General features: G+C 24.4%; 1 protein-coding gene and 1 non-coding gene across 2 annotated transcripts in view; both read right to left on the bottom strand.

The window, feature by feature from the left end:
• Positions 1 to 3,534: 3,534 nt before the first annotated feature.
• LOC126899278 (uncharacterized) overlaps positions 3,535 to 22,929 on the bottom strand; it is a 30,636-nt gene continuing 11,241 nt past the window's right edge. Inside the window, exons 5-14 of the mRNA XM_050673998.1 lie at positions 22,112 to 22,282; positions 21,918 to 22,055; positions 20,626 to 20,887; positions 19,723 to 19,861; positions 19,468 to 19,663; positions 19,104 to 19,212; positions 7,200 to 7,981; positions 6,106 to 6,325; positions 5,163 to 5,382; positions 3,535 to 5,104 (exon numbers count right to left, since the gene is read on the bottom strand). Of these exons, the coding sequence (XP_050529955.1) occupies positions 4,825 to 5,104; positions 5,163 to 5,382; positions 6,106 to 6,325; positions 7,200 to 7,981; positions 19,104 to 19,212; positions 19,468 to 19,663; positions 19,723 to 19,861; positions 20,626 to 20,887; positions 21,918 to 22,055; positions 22,112 to 22,282 (2,517 nt within the window). The 3' untranslated portion in view covers positions 3,535 to 4,824. The remainder of the gene's footprint in view (positions 5,105 to 5,162; positions 5,383 to 6,105; positions 6,326 to 7,199; positions 7,982 to 19,103; positions 19,213 to 19,467; positions 19,664 to 19,722; positions 19,862 to 20,625; positions 20,888 to 21,917; positions 22,056 to 22,111; positions 22,283 to 22,929) is intronic.
• On the bottom strand, positions 8,942 to 9,014 carry Trnak-uuu (transfer RNA lysine (anticodon UUU)). The gene has a single exon. It is a non-coding gene; the product is annotated as a tRNA-Lys (tRNA).

Genomic DNA, 22,929 nt, shown 5'->3' with positions numbered 1-22,929 from the left:
TTATGAAGAGCTCAGCTACAACATTTTAGGAATATTATTTGCGAAGATAATAAAAAATTTTTTAGCATATCGTGAGTGTTCAAAAATTGTGCCAAAACGCTCATTGTCGCTACCGTTTTTTTTATTTAAAACTTGAAATTTTTACTAGACACTAGAGATTAGTATTACTAGAGATTATAGGTACCCTGAAAATTCTATTGAAATCTGTTAGTTTTTAAGTTATGAGTTTTTCTTTTTCTATGGACACTATCAATTATAAATTAAAAAATATGCATCAATAATTTTTGATAATAACATTCACTTGATGTCATTTGTTTTTATTTGAGTAATTCAATGGTCGTTTTCTTATTGATTTTTAATAATAGAAATATATATATATTAATTTAAAAGTCATACTTAGTGTAAAACAGGCGCGGACACAAAAATATTTTTCGGTGAGGGTCATAATTTAGTAATCTTAATAAATTTATATAAATTACTCAGGTAATAAGAAGTTAAGTACTTCACTTAATTTGTAATTATAAACAAAATTGTATTATAAGTTGTGGAAAAAATGTATTAATATTACTAAATATTAATTTATCTAAAAATACGTATAAACAAAATAAAATGAACCTAAACCCTTAAGGAATTAGACTTATTTTATTTTTATTTAAATACTCAACTTCTATGTCTTAAGTCATAGCTAAATAATTACAGTTATCATAATAAATTCTTAGATAAAAGTTTTTATCTGTAGTCTTTTTTCCATCAAATTGAATATTTAAATACTGCGCGCTATCTATTAGTATTACCAAGAACTAATAATTTTTAAAAAAAGTACATTAGATAACACCTTAAATATTAACATTGAGTGCAGTTTATTGTGGTGGTGAAGTAGGATTTTTGTAATTAGTGTACCTATGTGTGTATGACTTGCTGAAGAGTATAACGAAGTTGTATAAATGGTAAGTATACAAGCTGATTCATTTTATATGACCCACTAAATTAATTCAAAAATTAAAATAAATTTGATAATTATTTTATTGGATTCTTTCATCAAATTTTTTATTTCATTTTATCAATCATGAAATATTTTTAATGTTCATCCCTCATAACTAATAAAGATATCAGTTTAAAGTTGATACCCTTAATTTGTATGAGGAATAAAAAATATTTCATGATTCGGAAATTGAAAAAACCATGGAACTAAAAGAATCCAATAAAAAAACAAACAATATTGGTTTTTTTTTTTTGATGAAATGAGTGATTTATTATAAATGAAATGTAGCGGGGATGTGTCGTTCGTTAACGAATTATTTCACTAAACGAATTAATTTAGATTCTTAGAAAAATGACTCGAGTATTAATCGATAGCTTAGATTATTAGTATAATTATTCATTCATCTAATGAAAAGCTAATATTATTCAAATAATTATTTAAATAATGCATAATGTATAGTATGTAACTACTCAAATAAAAAATCTGTATAAATAATGCTATCAAATTGAAAAGAATTTAATAGTGTACAGATTAAATAATAAGGTGATAGTTTTAAATTCATTCGTACAACGTATTAATTAAACAATTAGTCAATAGTTAGACACAATAATCGTCCAATAATTATAGTTTATATTATCGCTAATATCTAGTAAATGTAAATTTATCAGTTTAAAATGTAAAAACTGTTACAAAATGTACAATGTATTTAGATGAATAATCTCTATGAATACTCAATATACTCAATGAATAGACGGATAGTAGGAATCCAGTTTAACAAGAAACTCTCTATGGAAAACTTGAAACTAATAATTTTTAAAACGACAGTTGAGATCTCCTACAATTCACATCCTAAAAGCAGACTTTTAAATACCCTGTCAATAATTTCGGAGAGGAAAGGACTGAAGTCTCAGCTTCTCCACAAATATCATCCCGATTAGTAATAATATTACTACAAAACTTTATTGATTAAAAATGACTTTTGTCAGGTTCCAGGGGAATTCATTTGAATTCCTCCTATTTTAACAAGATTATGCGCGAATGGTCTAGATGATTTTGTAATTATATGTGTATTTTTGTAATATTATTGATGGCTTTTCAAAATTATACTCTAAAGGGTTCATTGTATAGACGTCGAATTTCAACGTAAGTGAATTGAATTTTGTTCAATAATCGTTGATAAAAAGATGTGCTTGAACAAGAAGAAAGTAAATGACTACTGAAAGTTTGATTGGGAATATTTCTCGTATGTGGCCATTCCATATGACTTATTGGAGTTATTGGTACGGCATAGATCATAGGTATTTTTAATTTAGGAGCTATTAAATTAACACATTCTGACGACAATGGCTCTATAGAAAGAACATCATAACCGGAATTTGGACCGGAACTTAATATCTGTTTCATTTTTTCATATCCATAGGTCAAGTCATCATTGGTTTTCCAACTGATTGGATTATTTCAACAAATTTCTAACGAACTAATTCTTTTTGAACTTTTGGAAAATCTATCAGTCTAGAACATAATTTAATCTCTGAATTTATGGAGTGGACAATTAGTGAAATGTAATGTACATTGTCACATATTGCAATTTAGATTTTCCTGTTTTAAATACTCTTAATACATATGTAAAATGAAGCTATTAGATATGGTTTTTTGAGTTTTCACAAAATGTAATTAGGTACTAGAGTTCTAATTAAACTTTTGGCAAATCTATATATATATATGTATAAAAGTTATATCGATTATCATCCTCGAAGGGCGTGAAAACTTTAGCGTGATGTCCACATCTGCTAGTGAATTAAGCACAACTCTGTTAATGAGACAAAAAAATAGCACGTACATAATGTTTTATAAAAACGATGAATTATATTTATAAATCATAAATTAATAACAAAAACTATTTCCCTTGAAATAATATGTTAAATTATCAGTGTAGGGCCACGTGTATTCCGTTTAGATTTATCTTTTATGTATGCGGGTCAGTCTATATTTTTTATCTTTGTTTGATTAAAACGTAGGCATTTTATCAGACTTCTTATATAATTTAATATCTGATGTAAAAAAACTTGATTAATATTTTATTTAAAATATTTGTACTTTAAATCGTAAAAGTATTTTTTGTTTTCACATATTTATGTATTATAAAAGAGATGTCAGATTTATTTTTTCAAACTGAAACATTCATAATTAACTAATTTTATATTAAATAATGATCTTATTAAGAAAATTAATGGTCGATAATGACTTTTAAACCAGTATTTCAGAAGTTATAAAACATTTAAAGTAAATGCAGGATATGAGGTGTGGGTGTTGCTAATTTTATTTTTTGACACTACTCTTAAAAAAAAATGTCCTTGTTTTTACATACATGTACAGGAATTGTTTAACGCATAAAATATAAGTGAAAAATTTAATAAATAATAAAGTGTTATATTTGTATAAGAATTTTCAATACTTTATATCAAAATACATTTATAATAATATAATAAAAATTGATCACTTATGGCTAATTAATTAAGTAAAATTAAAACTATATTAATAATATTTTTAATATAGTTTTAATTTTACTTATTCAAAATACATTATTTGCGCGTAAAACTAACTTATGTATTAAAATATCATACTGACGAGTTAGAATTGTTTACATTTGTTTATCGTCCTCACTCCTACCTTCACATAGATATAAAATGTTAATAATTTCTGAAATATCGATCTAAAAGTTGTAAACTTTTGTAATTATTTCATATCTTACACATATGCTAGTTAAATAGGTGTCTTGCTTTTAAAAATTTCAAGTTGACACCATTATGATGTATAACGTATGATGTACATGATACATGTAAAATAAAATAATCAAACTATTTGAACATTTTTACATAAGTACTTTGCAGGTTTGTTGATGATATACATAAAAAAATTAGCTCTTGTATATCCTATGTACTCTATAATTTATTAAAAATAATAACGTAAGAAAATATCGTTAATTTACTCTCATACTATGAGACAGTATATTACACATATATTCTATTTATGTTTTTATCGGCAAAAAAATTAAATTGAAAATTATGCTAAGAATTAATTTGGAAATTCTTAATTTTAACATCAAAACACGAAAATAATCATATACATATCAACCATAATGAATTATTATAGAAAAATACGAGGAAAAACCTAATGAAGATTTTGGTTAGTTGAAAGATATTAATGATTTGACATTTGTTATACAACGATATTTTGGAACGAATAGACGAAGTAAAATGCATTGAATGGCAATAAAACAAATGAAAAAATCAAAAAAGTAATCCTTTTAATACTTGACACTCAGTTTTTCTTAAAATAATAATATGTTTTTATGAAATTTTTTTTAAACTCTGTTAGTTACATATGTATTTTTATTTATCGGTTATAAAATATTTTTTTTGTTCATCCCTTGTAAAAGTGTCAACTTTAGATTTTTAAACATCAACATGCATAATTAATTAGATTATAAAATAAAAAATTAGGTAATTAAGAAAATGTCTGCCCGATAACAACTTTTAGACCTGTTGGTCAGAAATGATCAACATTTTTATAGCTAAGCGAGAGGAAGAGCAAATCCGAAAATTGTCTAGTGATAAAAATAGCAGTAGCTCATCGCCTCAAGTCATTACTTTAAATTTTTTGAAACGTCTGAAATATTGGTCCAAAAATTGTTATCAGTTAGACATTTTCTCAATTCATATTTTTCTATTTTATTATATAGTTAAATAAGTATGTTACTAGTTTAAAAAATAAAGTTGACACAAAGTTGTATATATAAACAAAACATATAATTGTAAACTATATGTCACCCATATGCACAGTTATAATTTTTTACTTATTGACAATTTTTTTAAAAATAAACATTCTAAATATCTTAATAATTTCTTGGTAATATACAATATAATAAATAAGCCAATGGTTATAACAGAGATCACATCCAACAAAAAATATTGATACCAAGTTAGATTGAGTGTGTTTGATTTTAGATGTGGTGCTCCGTTATGGCGAATAACATATTCTGTCCAAAATACAACTGATTTTGCAGGAGACATTGGTCGATCTTTAAATATATTTGAAGCGATTTTAGCATTTTTTGAGTACCTAAAATAATTTAATTTAGTGTTAACTTTTGTCAAGTTAGAAATCTGACAATACTAACGACTTGTTATTTATAAGCTCCATAACAGCACCGTAAAATGAGTCCTCTGTAACGGACAATAGATCCAACGATGATGCCATGCCAGCTTCTACTAGATTTTGTATATTTATAGGTTGTTCATAGAATAATGGGAATCCAAGCACAGGAACACCAGCATCCACTGCTTCATAAATACTTGATATGCCCCCATGACTTATAAATAGTTTAACTTTTGGGTGCGCTAATAATTTGTTCATTTAAAATTCAATTTAATTTTAATTTATATGATAACGTACGTTACGAATAGGAAAATATATCGTCGTCAACACGACAAAACCACGTAACTCGATATTCTGGGGAGATTTTTTTTAATGTTCCAACTGTTTGATTTTCGAACCGAACCGAACTTAGAAGTTGGGTTCATATTGAAAGTCGAACTTAATATTTTTAAAATTCAAATCGAACTTTTTTTTTTTTAATCGGTTTGATAATTGAACTAATATATCAAATATCATGTTGAATTTGTAGAGTAGTGATAAAAAAATTGTTTTGCCTGAAAATAATTGAAATTAATGTGTCGGGTTTGACTGAAATATTGAAAGATTGGCTCAACCTCAACAATTTTTTTCTTTTCATCATCCTAAATGATTTTGAAATATCGAGTTACATGATTTCTCTATTGAGACGACGATATGTATATATCAAAGATTATGATTATTGATGTGATTAGAGTAAATACTTAAAAAAAGGGAATGTAGCTGAATTAAGGGCTTTCTGATTTTCTAGAATTCTAATGTTTATATTTCAACCGAATCGGTAAGGAGACTTGTATATTTTTCGCATAGGGACAGAATTTGTTTACTCATATCACTAATTATAGTCGAAAACAATTTTTTTAATAATTACTAAACTCGAACAATATCATGTATTAAACATGTGAACATAAAATATTGGCCGTACTTACAAAGAATATCTTGCTGTGGGAACCATTCTTTTGTCATAACGTTGTCTGGTTTATCATCCATTACACCTTCATACTTCCATAAAATTCGCTGAGGAACACGAGAAAGGGCGTCTTTAAAAGATTTTTGAATACGATTGGGTAATGAAGACATGAAAACTATTGATCCGAACGTAAAATAGATAACTCCATCGGGAGAGTTATCAATAAATTCCAAAATATCCTAAAATAAAAAAATGTGATCTAAATTTCATGTATTAATTATTCCGCCTCATACAGTAATTATATTAATTATATGATTTTGTATTCATGCATATTTAGAGTTGCGTTTTTTTTTATTAGTGAATTATGTGAAATGTTTGTAGGCATAAAACAAGACTTGAAAAGAACAGCAAAAAACCATTATTTAACAAGATTTTAGTATTTTTGAAAAAAAAGTTCTAATTTATTTTATTTTCTCTCTAGAAATATTCTTATACATATTTATGTAAAATTTTATTTAATTTGAAATGCTTTCAAAGAAGGCATCAAATTATTATTGTCTAATAAAGTTTTTTCAATACGCCATAGAGAACATCGATCGTAAGACAAATTTTAAAACAGACATGAATAAAATGCTTATGTAATTTTTTTCAAGAGTTACTTCAAATTAAAAATAAAAGGAATAGAAAAAATTAGACAAACAAAATTGTTTTTTAATTATTTATGTGTACTTTTTTATAAATACAAAAATATAGTCGTAAATACAATGTGATTTATGAAGAATACTACCCTCAATTTATTGGATAAATAATGATTTTTTCATAAAAATAACATTTTGCATGTTTAATAATTACATTTATTTTTGTAATCTTTGAAATTGAAAAAAGTAGCTTTGATAAACATAATATAGATAACACTAAGGATTAGGGCGAGTTATCAACACATTTTGAAATATCCTTCAAATTGCATCAAACATCTTAAAGAATAGTCGCAGGCTAAATTTTTTGTTGTTTCTATGATTCCATTGACATATATTAGTATTACAGCAAGCTTCAAAAAATTAATATTTTATTGTTATAACGTTATTAAAAAAAAACCATTGATTCCAAACTTACTTTTGGTATAGTCCCCGGTGGATTCAAATGAATACCTCCAATCTGTACAAGATTTTGTACAAATGGTCTAGAAGGTTCTGTAATAAAATGTGTATTTTGAAATATTATCGATGGCTTTATTCGTTTATCAATATAATATTGTTTTTTATTCATTAGTTTCCATTTAAATTCATGATATAGTCGTTGCATTTCTACATAAGCAAACAAGATAAAGTTGGATAACCGTTTAAAATAAGTACGAGAAGGGTTTGAATTGTATGAAACAATATGACCCACATAAGCTGGATTTAGCATGTTCCCTGTAAACGATCGTTCCATATGACTTATGGTAGCAGTAGGTATGACATATATCATTGGTATTTTTAATACGGAAGCTATGTGATTTATACATTCAGTTGAATAAGGTTCTACAATTAAAACGTCGAAACCAGAGTTTTGCCCGGAACTCAATATACGCTTCATTTGTTCGTGTTCATAAGTCAAGTCACAGCATGATCTACTTATGTTCATTAAAAATGATATGACTGATTTGGGATTTCTTGACACTTCCACTATCTCAACTATCCCATTACGAACTTCTGCTTGTTCTATGTTCGTCAGTTGTATTACTGTATAATTTGGTCGATTACTATCTTTGAATGGTGTAAAAACTGTGACGTGATGCCCGTGGTCCGTTAATGGTTTGAGTACGTGTTTTAAAAAATTCCAGTGGCTTTTCGCTCCAATATTCAATACTGAAAGTATTCGCGCTCCATTCGATGTTGGCATAAATATTAATAGAACTGTACAAAAAATAACTATATAAATGTTAATGATTTTCATGTCGATTGCATTTACTCTAAACTAAAACGTATAATTACTTTTTATACATATTAAGCAACTATTGTATTAACTTGAATAGGCATAATTTTGTTAAATAATAACAGAATACATTTAATGTATGCGGAACACACGCGCATACTGATTAGAACCAGTTTTAGTTAGATGCACAATATTTGTTATCGTATTTTGGTTCAACGTAAAAAAATACATCAGTAAATGATAACTTGATTTTTATTTATCACCTAACAATATAAAATATAACTTTGTTTTTGAACCTTAAATGTATATAAGTACACTTTAAATAATTCTATAATTCCGTCATTATAATATTATGACAATATAATACAGTACACAATGTATTATTTTTCAAATTTTATTTATAATATTGTAAAATTATACTAAAATCTTGTAAAAATGTGTGTAAAAGATATAAAATTGTAATTGGTATCCAAAGTGGACACTAATTTAAAAATGCTCCCCTGACCATTGGCGTCGGGTAGTCAAGTTTTTCGAGGGAGCTAAATTTGATTTTTCTTCCTCTAAAAAATTATTTTTAGATAACAATGCATATAATTTTACTAAATTTCTGAGGGACTAAAACGCCTAGCTCCTCCTACTCTAAGTCTATCAGATATATTTTTATGCTATCCTTATTGTTTGTTAATATTTTATTTTACTTTTATATTACTTTTTAACGCCTGATTAATGTAATAGATATCCAAAAAAAATATTTAGATAAAATAAAGTTCTTTGAATAAATATCATAGATTATATAAAATATGGCTTTAGGTTAAAACATATATATTTATAGAACATACTTATTTTGTGATAGACACGCAAGTTTAAAAATATTTTGTTGGTGTACATAATAAATATGTAAAATTTAAATATGTCCGCTTGTAAATAACACATAAAATGACCGCCCGGACAGGGACTTGAACCCTGGACCCTTAGGTTAAAAGCCTAATGCTCTACCGACTGAGCTATCCGGGCTTACGAACAATTATAAGAATAACGCTACATATTACATTATCTGTGTTAAAGTATCTAATATTAAAACAATTGGTATAATAAGAATAATGTCAATATTGAAGATAATGAAAAAACAACTTGTTTACACAATCGTGCACTAGTAATTTTCGCTTGAGTTAAATATAATCAAATCTAATCGAATTTTTGACTTAAAAATTAAAAAAGAAATTATTTATCTATTATTTAACTTTGATTCTTTCCTTTCAACTTCAGTTTTAGGTAATTTTCGAACCTTGTTTACATTATAATGAGTTGTATAAATTAGGGAAAATTTTTAAAAGTTTCAAAATGAATTTTAGCTCATTTTTTGTATCATTTAAAGTTCATTGTTATAATTACATACATATTATAATAAAATAAAAGATAGTTTGGTATATCAATGCTATCTATATTTGTGATACAAAATTGCAGATATAAATGCGGTCTTAAATAATCGCGTTTATTACACGTTTTTTAACTCGTTACTAACAGACGCTGAATGTTTTAGCAGCGTATATTTTACGTATATTACTTATATATGTTGCTTTATTAAATACTACTATCAATCTCTTGATTATGTAACAAATCTTTTGATAAATATCAAAATTATGCTTCTACCTCATTGTTAAAAATTTGCAAGATTAAAATTTTGTTATAGGAATTCATGAGATAACACACAATGCAATAATAATTTATGCTGATATCTTAGCAGCACTATTTACCAGTATTTTATATCAAATATCAAAGTATAAATAAAAAATATTAATATTAATAAAACATTTTATTTGATGTAGAATTACTTTAACAATTACAATGTTATGAACAGCTCATTCATTGACAGATAGTTTTTAATTAAATATGAAATTAATAGTAGTAAATGAAATAATAATAGTCAATGTTCATGAACGTTTACAACAAAAAATAGTTATAATAATTAGACGACAATATAGATTATTGAGAATAATGTGTGTCGAGGGCAATTGTTATCTTTTTTTCATTGTTGAATGAAAGTAACATTCTATTTCTGAGTATACATTAAATGTTATGATAAGGTAATATTTATAAATCTTGCTTATCAGTTTACCTTTAGAATAGCCAAGTCTATAAATGATTGGGAATTTGTATTTTGACATTTAGAACTGCTATGAACAATTCGTAGTAAATAATACTTATTGCATAATAACACTTAACAATTTTAAATTATTTGAATACTTAAATTTAGGAGCATAAATACCATATGTCAACCATAGCAATTAACCATGGATTATTAAAAAAACATTAAAAAAATATGTTTGGTTTTGAGATGGAAGGGTGAAACACGACACTCCTACAGTATGTAAGGCATTTTAATTACCATAAATTATTAAGATTCCCAAGAGTTCCTGTGTTTACTTTTATCTGAATTTCTGTATCACCAAATTATACATTACATTACAAGCACGTTAGAACAAGTTTCTAATTTTCATTTTTGGAATAAAAATTAAAAGTAAACATCAATGGCCGACTAAGAATTTTTGAATAGGTAGATAAGTCAAGATAAAAATGATAACTACTCCTTTTAAAATGTATCTAAAACACGTAATTATTTTCTGCATGTGTCTTTTTATCATCCATAGGTACGTATTTGATTTTTTCGGCTATAATCAATTAGACCCGATTGAATCATTTGCTTACAACAATCAGTGTTTAATTCTGCTCTAGGTGATAGGGTTACTTATTTTTTTCGATTGTAATTTATTTTAATATTATGTATTGCTTTTATTTGTTATTTTTTAAATATTACTGCATTTGCTAACATGTTTCAATTAGAAATATGATCACTGCTCAATTACACTCTAAAAAATAGTCTTTATAACCTATTATACTTGTACATGTAATATAAGCTTTATTTTCGTGTATATTTTGAATTAAGATTTTTAGGAACGAAAGCCTAAACGTTGTAAATAATTAATGTTGGGTCAATTTGGTTGGGCTAAGTTGACAAGAAATTTCAAGTATGAATTTATGCATAATTTTCAATTTATCATTTGTAGTATAATTTTATATGACTTAATATATCAACTTATTTAATTTATAATTCAAACATAATAAGTATTATTGTTTATATAATAAAAATATGTACTTAACTTATGTTTTATTCATTTAATATAGATAAATTTTCAAACTGATTATCATTAATTTTCAAATTATAACTTAATTAATTATAACCTATTTAATATAAAATAAAATATCCTTACCTATACCTTATAATATAAAAATTACCAAATTTTTAAGTGCATCTTCCTTGGGAGTTTTTTCTCAGCAATTTCCTCGAAAATACGCATAAAGTTAATAATCAAGACTCATTTAATACTATTCAATTAAATTATGTTTCATTATTATATAAAATATTAATTTTTATATTTGTATTTTGTAATCTAGTTAAATAATTATAATAGAATCAGTGGCGTATTTAAAAAGAACACATTTTTTTTATGTTCCTCCCCTTTTCCTATATAAATTTCTAAATGTGCCCTTGAGTGAAGTCTCATTAGAATTATTAATTGTATAAGTAACTCGACCAAATTTCATATTTATAAAAGAAATGAAGATATATAACTTTGTAATTAAGTTACTCTTTTATCATAAAAATTATGTAACGTTATAATAAGTAATTTTTAACTGTCATATCTGCGCATTGTACGTTACAGTGTCCGGATAGTCTAAAAAAGGCGTATTTTTAAATAGGATGTATGTTATTAAAACATATTGATTAAATATATCAAGTTCTAACATAATTAATGCAAATAATTCTATTAATCAAGTGAAAACTAATTAGTGTTACATTTCTTAATTGGTTTTTACAGGAATAAAAGAATTATTAAAATTTACGCAAAAAAAAAAAAATTTAATGATTACATTTTTTTATTGTAATAAAAAATTATTCCCAAGGGTTAATTTTAAGTATGTTGCAACACAACTATGCTGGCTTTTTTCAAATGGTTACATGTATTTTCAACTAGCTTATTAAATATGAAATGACTTATTTAAGTAATCAATTGCTCGATAACATGTCCTAAGGACAGTATTTAGAAAGTTATTAACATTCTTAAGCCTAGACGGGAGAAGAGTTGCGACCAAGAAATTTCTTACAATAAATATTGCCATACCTGGAACCTCATTACCAATCTATATATCTTGTAATTGTACCACTGTTATATAGATATTACATAATTAAAATTAACAATAAAAAAAATTATTAATAACAATGATATGTTTAATAATAAATTGATAAAGATTTTTTAAGTATTGGTTTATAAATGGTAAAATCGTTTACTATTTAAATCAATGTTAAAACAAAAAAATACATTTTTCTGTGTAACTGTAGCAATAAAAGTTTAAAGTAATTTAGTTCAACCAATTTTAATACATTCTAAATTTAAATAGTAAAAATTAAAATGAATGAATATGATTTGGGTTTATTCATTGATCTAGCAACTAAATTTTAAAAATTTCACAAATTTTTAATTTTACAAAAAAAAAAAAACGTGAATACTATTAGAAGAATAAAGGCACTTTTGAAAAGTATTTTTTCATCAATTTAAAATAATTACTTGCGAGTATGTGCCTTACATTTCTTCATTTTATTTATTTTTATGAATAAGGTAGTAAGTTTATCAATGATTGGAGTTAATCAAAATTGATTGATAATCAACAATACATTATAATAAAATAATAAATCATGTTATATTAAATTTTATATATTTTCTATACTTCATGCCATTATAATAATAAAGTAGCACTTAACCTAATAGAGAATTTTTTAGCGAATGTCACTAAATACTTTCAGGTTTAACTTTTGAACACTTAAAAAAAAAATTGATAGAACAAAAATATTAGTTTTTTTATTCATTTCAAAATTTACTTAAGCATTAATAAGTAATAAAAGTATAAAATAAGAATCAAAAGGCTAACCTAAAGACACAATTATTTGTAATCGTTTTACAAAATTTGTTAACATGACCATACCATCTAAGTCCATTTTTTTGTTTGTAGTTTCAGTTTCGGTTTTGAAATGTGATCCGTTACGGTTTAGCTTAGAGAATCAGAAAAATCTGTTTAAACGGGTTTTCAGAAAATCAATTTTAGTCCCTAATTTTATGCTCTCATTTCAGTATATAAAGTAGACTTCTATATCAGAATTCTTTTGATACTACATGTTTTGCCAAAATACATTTATAGTATTGACAATTTGTCTGTACTATTTTATCTTCCATATAAATATTATTAAATTTAGGTATTTTATTGTAAACTATACTTAAATAATTATGAATACACTTATTACATTTTTAATGATTATTATGGTTTTATAACTTACATTTTTATCAGGTTTCAAATAATACTTAACATTACTGATAAATACGACTGTTAAAACTGTTGAACATAATATAATATTTTTAGTAAAATATTTTTATTATATATATATACAAGTCTGAGTAAACCGTCTGGTTTCCACAAAATATTTGACTTTTAAATAGTATAATATATCTTGATAAATTATTTAAAGATTTGTTGCCAGACAAAGATTTGAAAATCAAACTGCGGTAAATATTATGAATTTTTATTATAAAAATTGTATACTTGATTGAACATCATTTGTTTTTCTAAAAAAAAAAATATGTACACATAAATATATTATATTATATAGGTTTTATTATTATTTTAATTTTTCTTCTTTTCCCTTTCTCTCAATTTTAATCCAACTTCTTGGGATTGGCCACTCATAATTTTCGTGAACTTTTACTGCACATATTCTCCCACGTTATCTTTTCACGTTACACACACCAGCTGTCATACCAGCAGCTCATTTTCATTCTTCATTTTCTCCTTCATTCACCGTTTATTTCTTTAATCATTTTTACAGATTCCTGATTTTTTCCTCATAACCATTTATGTTTATTTGCTCTCATTTTATTCACGATTGATGAGATTCATTTGCTTTCTCTTACATATTCATTTGTTATTCTATCTACCCTCAACACTCCACTCATCCATCAAAGCAATTTCATCTCAGCTGAGATCTCTATTGACATACTCGTCAATACCACCCAATCATTTGTATAAATGATCCTAAATATTTAAAACTTACTACCTATCATGTACTCGCTTATAGCCTTAGTAAAGTAACATTTCTATAACTATCTCTCAAAAATATAATAAACATGGTGACATGACATTAAAAAGCGTCGTTATAATAAGTCTAATTATTTGAGTTATTCATAATGAAAAGAGTATACATTTGCTCCGAGTTTCTGATATCTTTGGGCAATAATAATGTTTATTGGAGATCTTTGGTATAATACTACTACGAGTAGTGTTTTATTTCTATATAATTCTAGGGTTACGCATATCATCAATTGATGATTTGTATATCATTTTAATATGATTTAATTGGTGAAAGTTTGTATTATACACTTAAGAATTATAATTAGCATTTATTCCACTGAAATTTCAAGTGAATTTTCTGAAAATTTATAAAATTAAAATATAAGGTTTTGTAAAAGAGACACAGCATTTTTTTTTGAAAAACTAGGCCAAATTTGTTCTGCTATAATTATTTATGACATACTAGTTTGTAAAACAAGGTCTTCCAATTATTGATTTCTTGTTTTGTTTTTTCTAACTGGCAGCTTAGATTTTCTATTATTTCACTTTTTATTTGAATTTCCATTTGCAATTGCTATAATAGAAAAATTTGTTTTTTTATGGAATACGAGCTGTTATAATAACATAAGAATTCATACTTTATCATTTTCCTTATACTTCTCCATATTTTTTTTCGCCAACCAATTATTATAAGGTATAACTGTTTTACATTTGTTTTTAGCAGGTTCATCATTAGGAACAGTTTTTATTTTCTTTTTTAATGTGCAACTTTGTAAGTTGATAAGTTTTTTTGTCAGATCGGCTGTTTTCTTGCGGTAAACTGACAATTCAGGTTGTAACACCTTATTTATAAGTGAAGGGAACATTTTAATCATATTTTAATACTTAAATCTTAAAATTCTATGTATATTAAAACCTCTAAAATATTCCACTGATGGATATTTATTGGCGTTGTTAGTAATTCTGCTTGAATAGTGTTTTGAGCACGTAATTGGTTGATTTTATTCCATGCCTGTAAATGCTTCATTTTTAGAATATTTTTCTTTTTCAGTTCATTTGTAAGCCGTTTATTGTCTTCGCTAGACAATAAACAATTAGACAAAAAACAAACAATTTAATATTATTTTTAACTGTGTAAAAATATAATTTTATCCTAACCCCAGATGAACAACATAAGATTTTTTTTGGATTTTCCACTTATAACGTTGTACTATGAACATTTGTTTAGAATCATTAATAATTTGAAATAATAATATTTTTTGCTAATTTGTCTGCATTAAGTTAGTAAAAATTTTTGTAAATCAATTTACTTATTTTGATTAAAATTTATCCCTAAATAATATCTGGAATGTATTTTTAAATATCACAGGTCGACAAAATTTAGTCATATATTATTAATGAAATTTTTTTTTTATTCTTATAGGTTTTTATTGATGCAAAATAAAATTATTGATTTTTATCTACCATTAATAATAAAACTTCGATTTGAATATTTGCAAATTTAATGTTTTATGTATAAAATATAAATAATAAAAAAAAAATATTTTATGTACCCATTTATTATGTCTATAGTATCTTGATTATATTTTGTGCAAAATATTATGTAATTATATCAAGCTTATTAAGTTTTATTAAGATTAAGTTGAATTTAACAGTATTTTTAAAAAGTTACAGATGAATTTTTCTTTTTATCTATTTTTATATACCATCAATAGATCAACTTATGACGAACTTAAAACAGATCAATATTTTACAGATTCCATTACTTAATTTTTGTGTACACATATATTGTAATTGTTAATAATACTTGTAAACATTTTATAAGAGCTGTAGATTGACATAACTAAAATGATAATGTANTTTACATAATTCAGTTTGATAAAAATTTTTTTTATTAATTTTATTTTTAATAACAATATAAAAATAATAAAATAAAATGTTATAAAGAAAAACTTAAAGTTAAAGCTGGACTAGCTTTAATTTTTCTGAACTTACTGTTAAACTCAAATTCAATGCTCGTTGAACGAAAAAGTTAAAGCTAATTAAACTTCAAATTGTATACAAAATATTATCAAAATACTATCAAAGAGTATTGAAGAAAAACATTTTTTTTAACTGGCATTTTATGTGTAAAAGAGCAATTTTGTAAAATCTCAAATTGTAGATAAATTATTGATAGTAGAAATTAACTAAGAGAACATAACTCTAATTTTTAAAATCAAAAATTCTATCAAAATAAAAAAAAATTTTAATGAACATTTTTCAAATTTTGTCCAGCTATGTAATATTAGTTTTATATGAATACCAAGTACCTTAATATTTTATTTTGCGATTTTAACGTTCTTATAATTTTCGGACCCTCTCTACAATCAATAGAATTATGTTCCTTAGTTTTCTGTAGAATATTCATTTCTTTTTCTAAAGATGCTTTTCTTTCTTTATTATAGCGACACAACTTCTCTGCGTGATCTTTTTCCATCTTCATCTAGTATAAAATACATGGCATTGAAAAAAAAATTGTTAGTTCATTGAAAATTAACTCTTTATATTTCTATAAACGAATTTAATAAATCATTAACTGTTAAATAATTTGGCTAGATATTGAGTGTTATTAATTGTTGTAAATTTATTTATAATTATATTAATGTACACTATATTAATTAATCTAGTACATATATTTATTATTAAAATATATTTCATAAAAATAGTAATTGACTTATTTGTTTCATATCCTTTATAATTATTAAAAAAGTATTAACAATAAAATTATTGAGCACATACGTGGTCTATAGTTTTTAAAAGCCTTTCGACCTCTTTATCTTTTTCTTTTGAGTTTTTTTCATTATCTTTATCTTTTGACCATAAATCAAGATATGCCTTATGGTAATAAGATAGTTTTTCTTCGGTTTTTTTATTCAAGTTTTCCAATTTTTTATATCTTATTTGGAGTTTTTTAAATCCTAAGAAAAACTATCAGTACTTAATAAATAATTTTCCGTGTAAGTACTATATATTTTAATACACTATGCAGAGTTAAGATTTGCAGAGCTCGGGGCAAAGTATAATTGCGGGGCTTATATGCCAGAAGGTAGGGGATCGGAGTAGGTTAGATTTCCAAGTAAAAATAATTAAAAAGTCATTTTTCATTTGGAAGGTACAGTAAACACTTTTCTTATGTATATTTCTATTTGAAAACAAAACCTTAATAGAGCAACTGTTATGTGGGGGTCTGATACAAGTACCTCGTTTGCTACGATCTTGAGTCAGTGAATATAAACATATTAAAATACTATATATACAGGGTGATTATTTCAGTATTAGCCACTCGATTTCTTTTTATTATTTTAAGACAATTCATTATTGGTTTTTTATTTTATATATTTCTTGATTAATTAATTTTTTGTTTTTATTGAATATGGCTTCGGCGTAAACATTAGAAAAATAAATATTAATTTAAATAGAAGTGAATTACAATACAAAATGAATGACATAATATCTTGAGGTAGAGCATGTGTAGTATTTAAATATTAAATCGTGAATTTTTATAGAATGTTACTTAAAAAACAAAAACTAACAAAATTAACTTTCTAAAAGTAACACTAGACGATTAAGACAAATACTAACAAAACTAACTTCTGTGATGAATCTATAAATATCTGTAAATATTCCAAAATATCTCAAACCAGTTTTAAGTATATAACAGAAAATGAAATCAAGATGTAGGAGACTCCGGTTGTGTCCATGATAATACGCTGCGTATTATTTATACGTAAATACATTTATTTTTATATTTTAACGTCCTATTACAAGCTTTAAGTGCGTGTGTCGGGTTAGTTTTTTATTATTTTTAGAACAAAAATTCTGTCAGATCATAAGATAAGGCTGACTACTTCAAGTAGTTCATATACAGGCTCAGGAGGTAATGATAAATTAAGAAGCAAATCTTTCTTTTATAGCGCATCTCAGGACTACTAACTATAAATATTACTATGACAACTTCTAATTTCAATAACAATCATCCCATCAAATCTTTATTAAACTGTCCTTTCTGGAAATGTAGTATAATGCAATAAAACAGTTTTCTGTAGTAAATTATTTTGTGTTCTTAAAAACTTTTCCCCTATTATTGAAATATTTTACAGTAATGATTAATTTAGTTTTGGCACTCAAATTTTTTTATGAAAAAAAAAATGAATTATAATACTTATACCTTAAAAAGGCAAAAGAATTTTTAAATAAATTTAAAAATATATTAAACGCAAAATAATTTATGGGAAATAATTTTCGAGATCATGTTATTCAAACAATAATAAAAACGTAAATTTAATAATATAAACACTTTTTCTAAAATGTTAATAGTTCGATTATTTTTCCGATCAAATACTTGAAGAATATAAAATATAAAATACTTTCTTTTTCAAATATTTGTATTTATGTCTCATATTAATTATTAAATTTTTAAACGTGTAAAGAAATACTTTGTAAATCACATTAGATGGTATAATCAAATGACGAATTTAAAAATATTTCTCAATTTAAATTTTAGAAATCAAGATTTAAATCAGAAGTTAATTACACTAACTTTTAAATTAATATATTGGAAGATAAATAAATTAAAGCTTATGTGGTAGAGAGTTCATCAATATAACTAAAATATTATTAGAATCAAATAAATAAAATCTTATATTGCCATAGATTTTAAACAAAAACAATCTGTCAGGCTAAATACTAAATCTGTACTATCCAATGATATTTAACAACAAATTTTAAACGAGATTAATAATCTTTATTATTATTTGAGAATAATAATCTCAGATTATTATTATCTTTGGACTAAAATAATGGTTCAGATTATTTGCAGATAATCCAGTCTCAAATATAGATTATTTTATAATTTAAAGAAATTTCTGAATGATTTATACAAACCTAATTTTGAAAGTTCTAGTTCTTTTTCTCTGAGTATTCTCATTTTTTGGTGATTTTTATAACCATGAGTTAACGTCCTATTTTTATTTATCCATTTTTCTGTATCAGTCTATTAGAATATATATATAATACATGAAATTAATTGATTATCGCAGCAAAGAAAACTTAAACAACTTTTATTATTTTTATAGTGATGAAGACTTTTTTTCGAATAATATTTCTACATTACATTAATAAGACAATGAAATAAAAATCTCTATTTCACAAAACATATAAACAATAAAATATCTGCCTTTAAAAGTCGACTAAAATTAAATTGAGTTTTTCTTTGCTGCACCAATTGTTATTAGTACAACGAATTTACTTTTTTTATAGCACATTTTTTTCTAAATTCTCTTTGTTCCGTCTCAAAAATAAACGCTCTTTTGTTAAGTATTTTTAACTCTTTAGTTTTTTTAATTAGCATTTTTTCGCATTTTTTTTTATCAGTAAGCTCATGATAATAATCATTATCTAGATGATACAATTCTTCATCTTTTTTTTTTACCGCATTCTTTAGCCTAAGATGAATATAATATTATGTAAAATTACTCAAACTCAAAACTTAAATGACTAATACCCTTCAACTGTCATTTCAAGTTCTTTGTTTTTGTGATTTAGTTTAATTTTAGAATTTTCCAATTTTTTTATTTCTGATTTAATTTCATTTATTCTTAGCTTAAACTCATTTTCTTTTTTTCCACATTCAATTCTTAGTTCTAAAATAAATAATATGATTTATTGAAATTTGATGATACAAAAAATACTAATAATTATTATTATTACTATATTAATTAGTATTAAAAACGAATAAATTGGTTGTATTTAGATTACAATTTATTGTATTTGTGTTATAAATAATAGTTTTTCACTACAAGAAAATTTATTTTATATTTTACATTTTTATTAAATTTAAATTTCGATGTGTAACTGATTTGATAATATTTTAAAAAATCTACCTTCTTTAAATCTAAATCAAATTGCAGTCAGTAAAATTTACTCTAAGGTTAAAAAAGAAAAACTATCTAAAATTTCGAATTCTAGAAGTTATTGGACGTTAAAGCTAAAACTCATGCAATTTTTGGTAAAATTTGAATATTTTGAAACTTTTTGATTACCAACTAAATATCTTCACCATAAATCAAATTTAATGTTTTTCTTGTGTATTATACTATTAAAAAAAGAAAAACGTTTCGGTTAACTATCCACTAAGAAAAATCAAAGAACATCTAGTTTTGGATAGATTTTGATAAATTTTTTTTTAATATTTTTCAAATGCGTATCGAAGCATTTTACGACAATGATTTTAATCACTCTCATATTTCAATCCACACCAATCTATAAAATGCTCTAACACCACTAGTTCCTTACTGCATTTTACTTTTTATCATTATTTTAGAATTATAATCTACAGTTCAGAATTTAATTATAAAAATTAAAAATAAAACTTTAAATTTATTTCTACGTCTAAAACTTAATTTACCTTCCTCGCGTTTTTCTACCCTTTCAAGTTTTTCTTTAAACCATTCACTGACGTTTTTATCATTTTCATTACTAGGATTGCATTTACATAGACGTTCTATTTCTCGCTTTCTTTTTTCACTTAATATTTTTAACTCCTGATTTCTCTGACGAGTCCCTTTAAAATTACTTTCCAACTCTTTGTATTTGGCTTCTTGTTCTTCTTTTTCCTTAATTACAGTTTCCAAATCCCGTTCAGATTTATTCAGTAAAGTTTGTGCACTCTNTTCCAAATCCCGTTCAGATTTATTCAGTAAAGTTTGTGCACTCTATCGTTAATTACAAAAAAAAAATATTTATGTAATAAAAATTTATCTAATAACTAATAATATTATTTAAAATTAGAACTATATTAATTTAAAACTAAATGTTATTAAAAATATTTAAATAAAAAAATGACTAAAAATCGCAGATACGTGCTGTGTTAACAGTGTTACATTATCAACACTGAATACACAATAACACCCTTACCTAAATAACTTACTTATATACTCCTAGTGACACTATCACGAAGTACTATTATCATATTTTGCCAGTTTACACAAGTTTAATAATAAAATTTTTAGTGGGCCAAAATTGCAATTAATTAAATTATTCTTATTTTTAAATATTTTTATTGCCTACCTTAAAGTCCTTGTAGTTATTTACATTTTTGATTTTTAATGTTTTTTAGGTGTTCTACGTGACTCCTATATTTATTTATTTTTTCTACTTTATATGTACAATAAATGTTACATAAGACAAACAAAAATAAATATAGGGGTCAGGTTTAAAAAGCACTTAAAAAAATTAAAAAGTTAATAAATCTCCAGTGGACTGAACATTTATTGACATATAATCTTTTCATTAAAATCACAAAACTAATTAAAAACGTAAATAATAACAAAGAACACTAAAATTGAGCAATATAAATGTTTAAAAATAAAAACAATTTAATTAATTAGGATCTTGGCCAACTGAAAAATTCATTATGAAACTTGTGTAAGCTATCAAAATACGATAATAATACCTAATGATAGCTTTACTAGGAATATATAAGAGAATTATTTAGGTAGGGGTGTCATAATGTATTTAGCATTGATTATGGTGTAACATTGTTTCCGAAACACTTATTTTAAACAATTTTTATTTTTAAATTAATATTTTTAATAATTAATTTGATTATAATCAAATAATTATTTTATAAATAAAGTATTTTATATATCCATAAAATACATAGACATACATGATCATAATAATATTTTCTTTAAATACCTCTTTATCTAATTTCAAATTCTTATTAAGAATATTCAAATCTTTGATTTTTGATTCTTGAAAAGTTATTTTTTTTTCATGTTGTGTCTCTTTATTTTTAAGAATAGCCATTTTCTTTTGAAGCATTGAGTTAATTTCCTATTAAACACATATAACCATAAATGTTATTGATAATTTTTTATCCATTTTCAAACCTTAAATTCTTTGACTTCTAAATTTCGTTCATGAAGGCTTTTCTTGGCATCTGCACATAATAAATCCCTTTTTTTCATTTCTTCATTAATTTCTTCTATGGATTCTTTAAGATATTTAATTACATTTTGTGAATCATTTAATTGCTTTTGAATTTTATCGTCGAAATGTTCCTACTTAAACAAAAGTAGGAACGTTTTATTATCAAATGAATTTTTTTAGAAATATTTTTAATATTAATGTACAATATATTTGATTTTTTTATTAAAATAAATGTGCTCTGATAAAGATTGAGCTACCCTCTACCTTGGCGCCACTTATAGCTATTTTATTGTTAAAATTTTAAGAACTTCCTTAATACATTATTATTTTATCATCAGTAAAAATAACAAAATGTGAAATTATTTTGGCATTATTATGCCAATGAAAATGAGTCATCATTTTTTACTAAAAATATATTTATAAATATATTTTTATATGGTTGTATATACCCATAATGGGTGCTTTCGACCTATTTAAATTTAATTTATTTTAAAAAAATGATCGATTTAAATAATTAAAAAATAACTTTAATTTTCTCAGAAACTAAAATATTTATTGTTTTTTCTGAAACATAGAGAAACTTAACGAATACTTTTACCGTAATTAACAATTTCGTAGAAAATTCAATTAATTCTACTTTTAACATTAAAACCTTGCCCATTTATTTTTACGAAGAATTATTATTGTCATCGGTAAATTTAACTTTCCTTTTTAAAAGTGATTGTTTGTCAGTGATTGATGCGCACTGCATCGGGTTCAAAACTCTGTTACGAGCGAG

Source organism: Daktulosphaira vitifoliae, unplaced genomic scaffold, assembly GCF_025091365.1.
Source record: "Daktulosphaira vitifoliae isolate Bord-2020 unplaced genomic scaffold, ASM2509136v1 Scaffold_2, whole genome shotgun sequence".
Classification (NCBI taxonomy): Eukaryota; Metazoa; Arthropoda; class Insecta; order Hemiptera; family Phylloxeridae; genus Daktulosphaira; species Daktulosphaira vitifoliae.
Note: the sequence above shows the minus strand (reverse complement) of the source record. Positions and strands in the feature narration are given on the sequence as shown.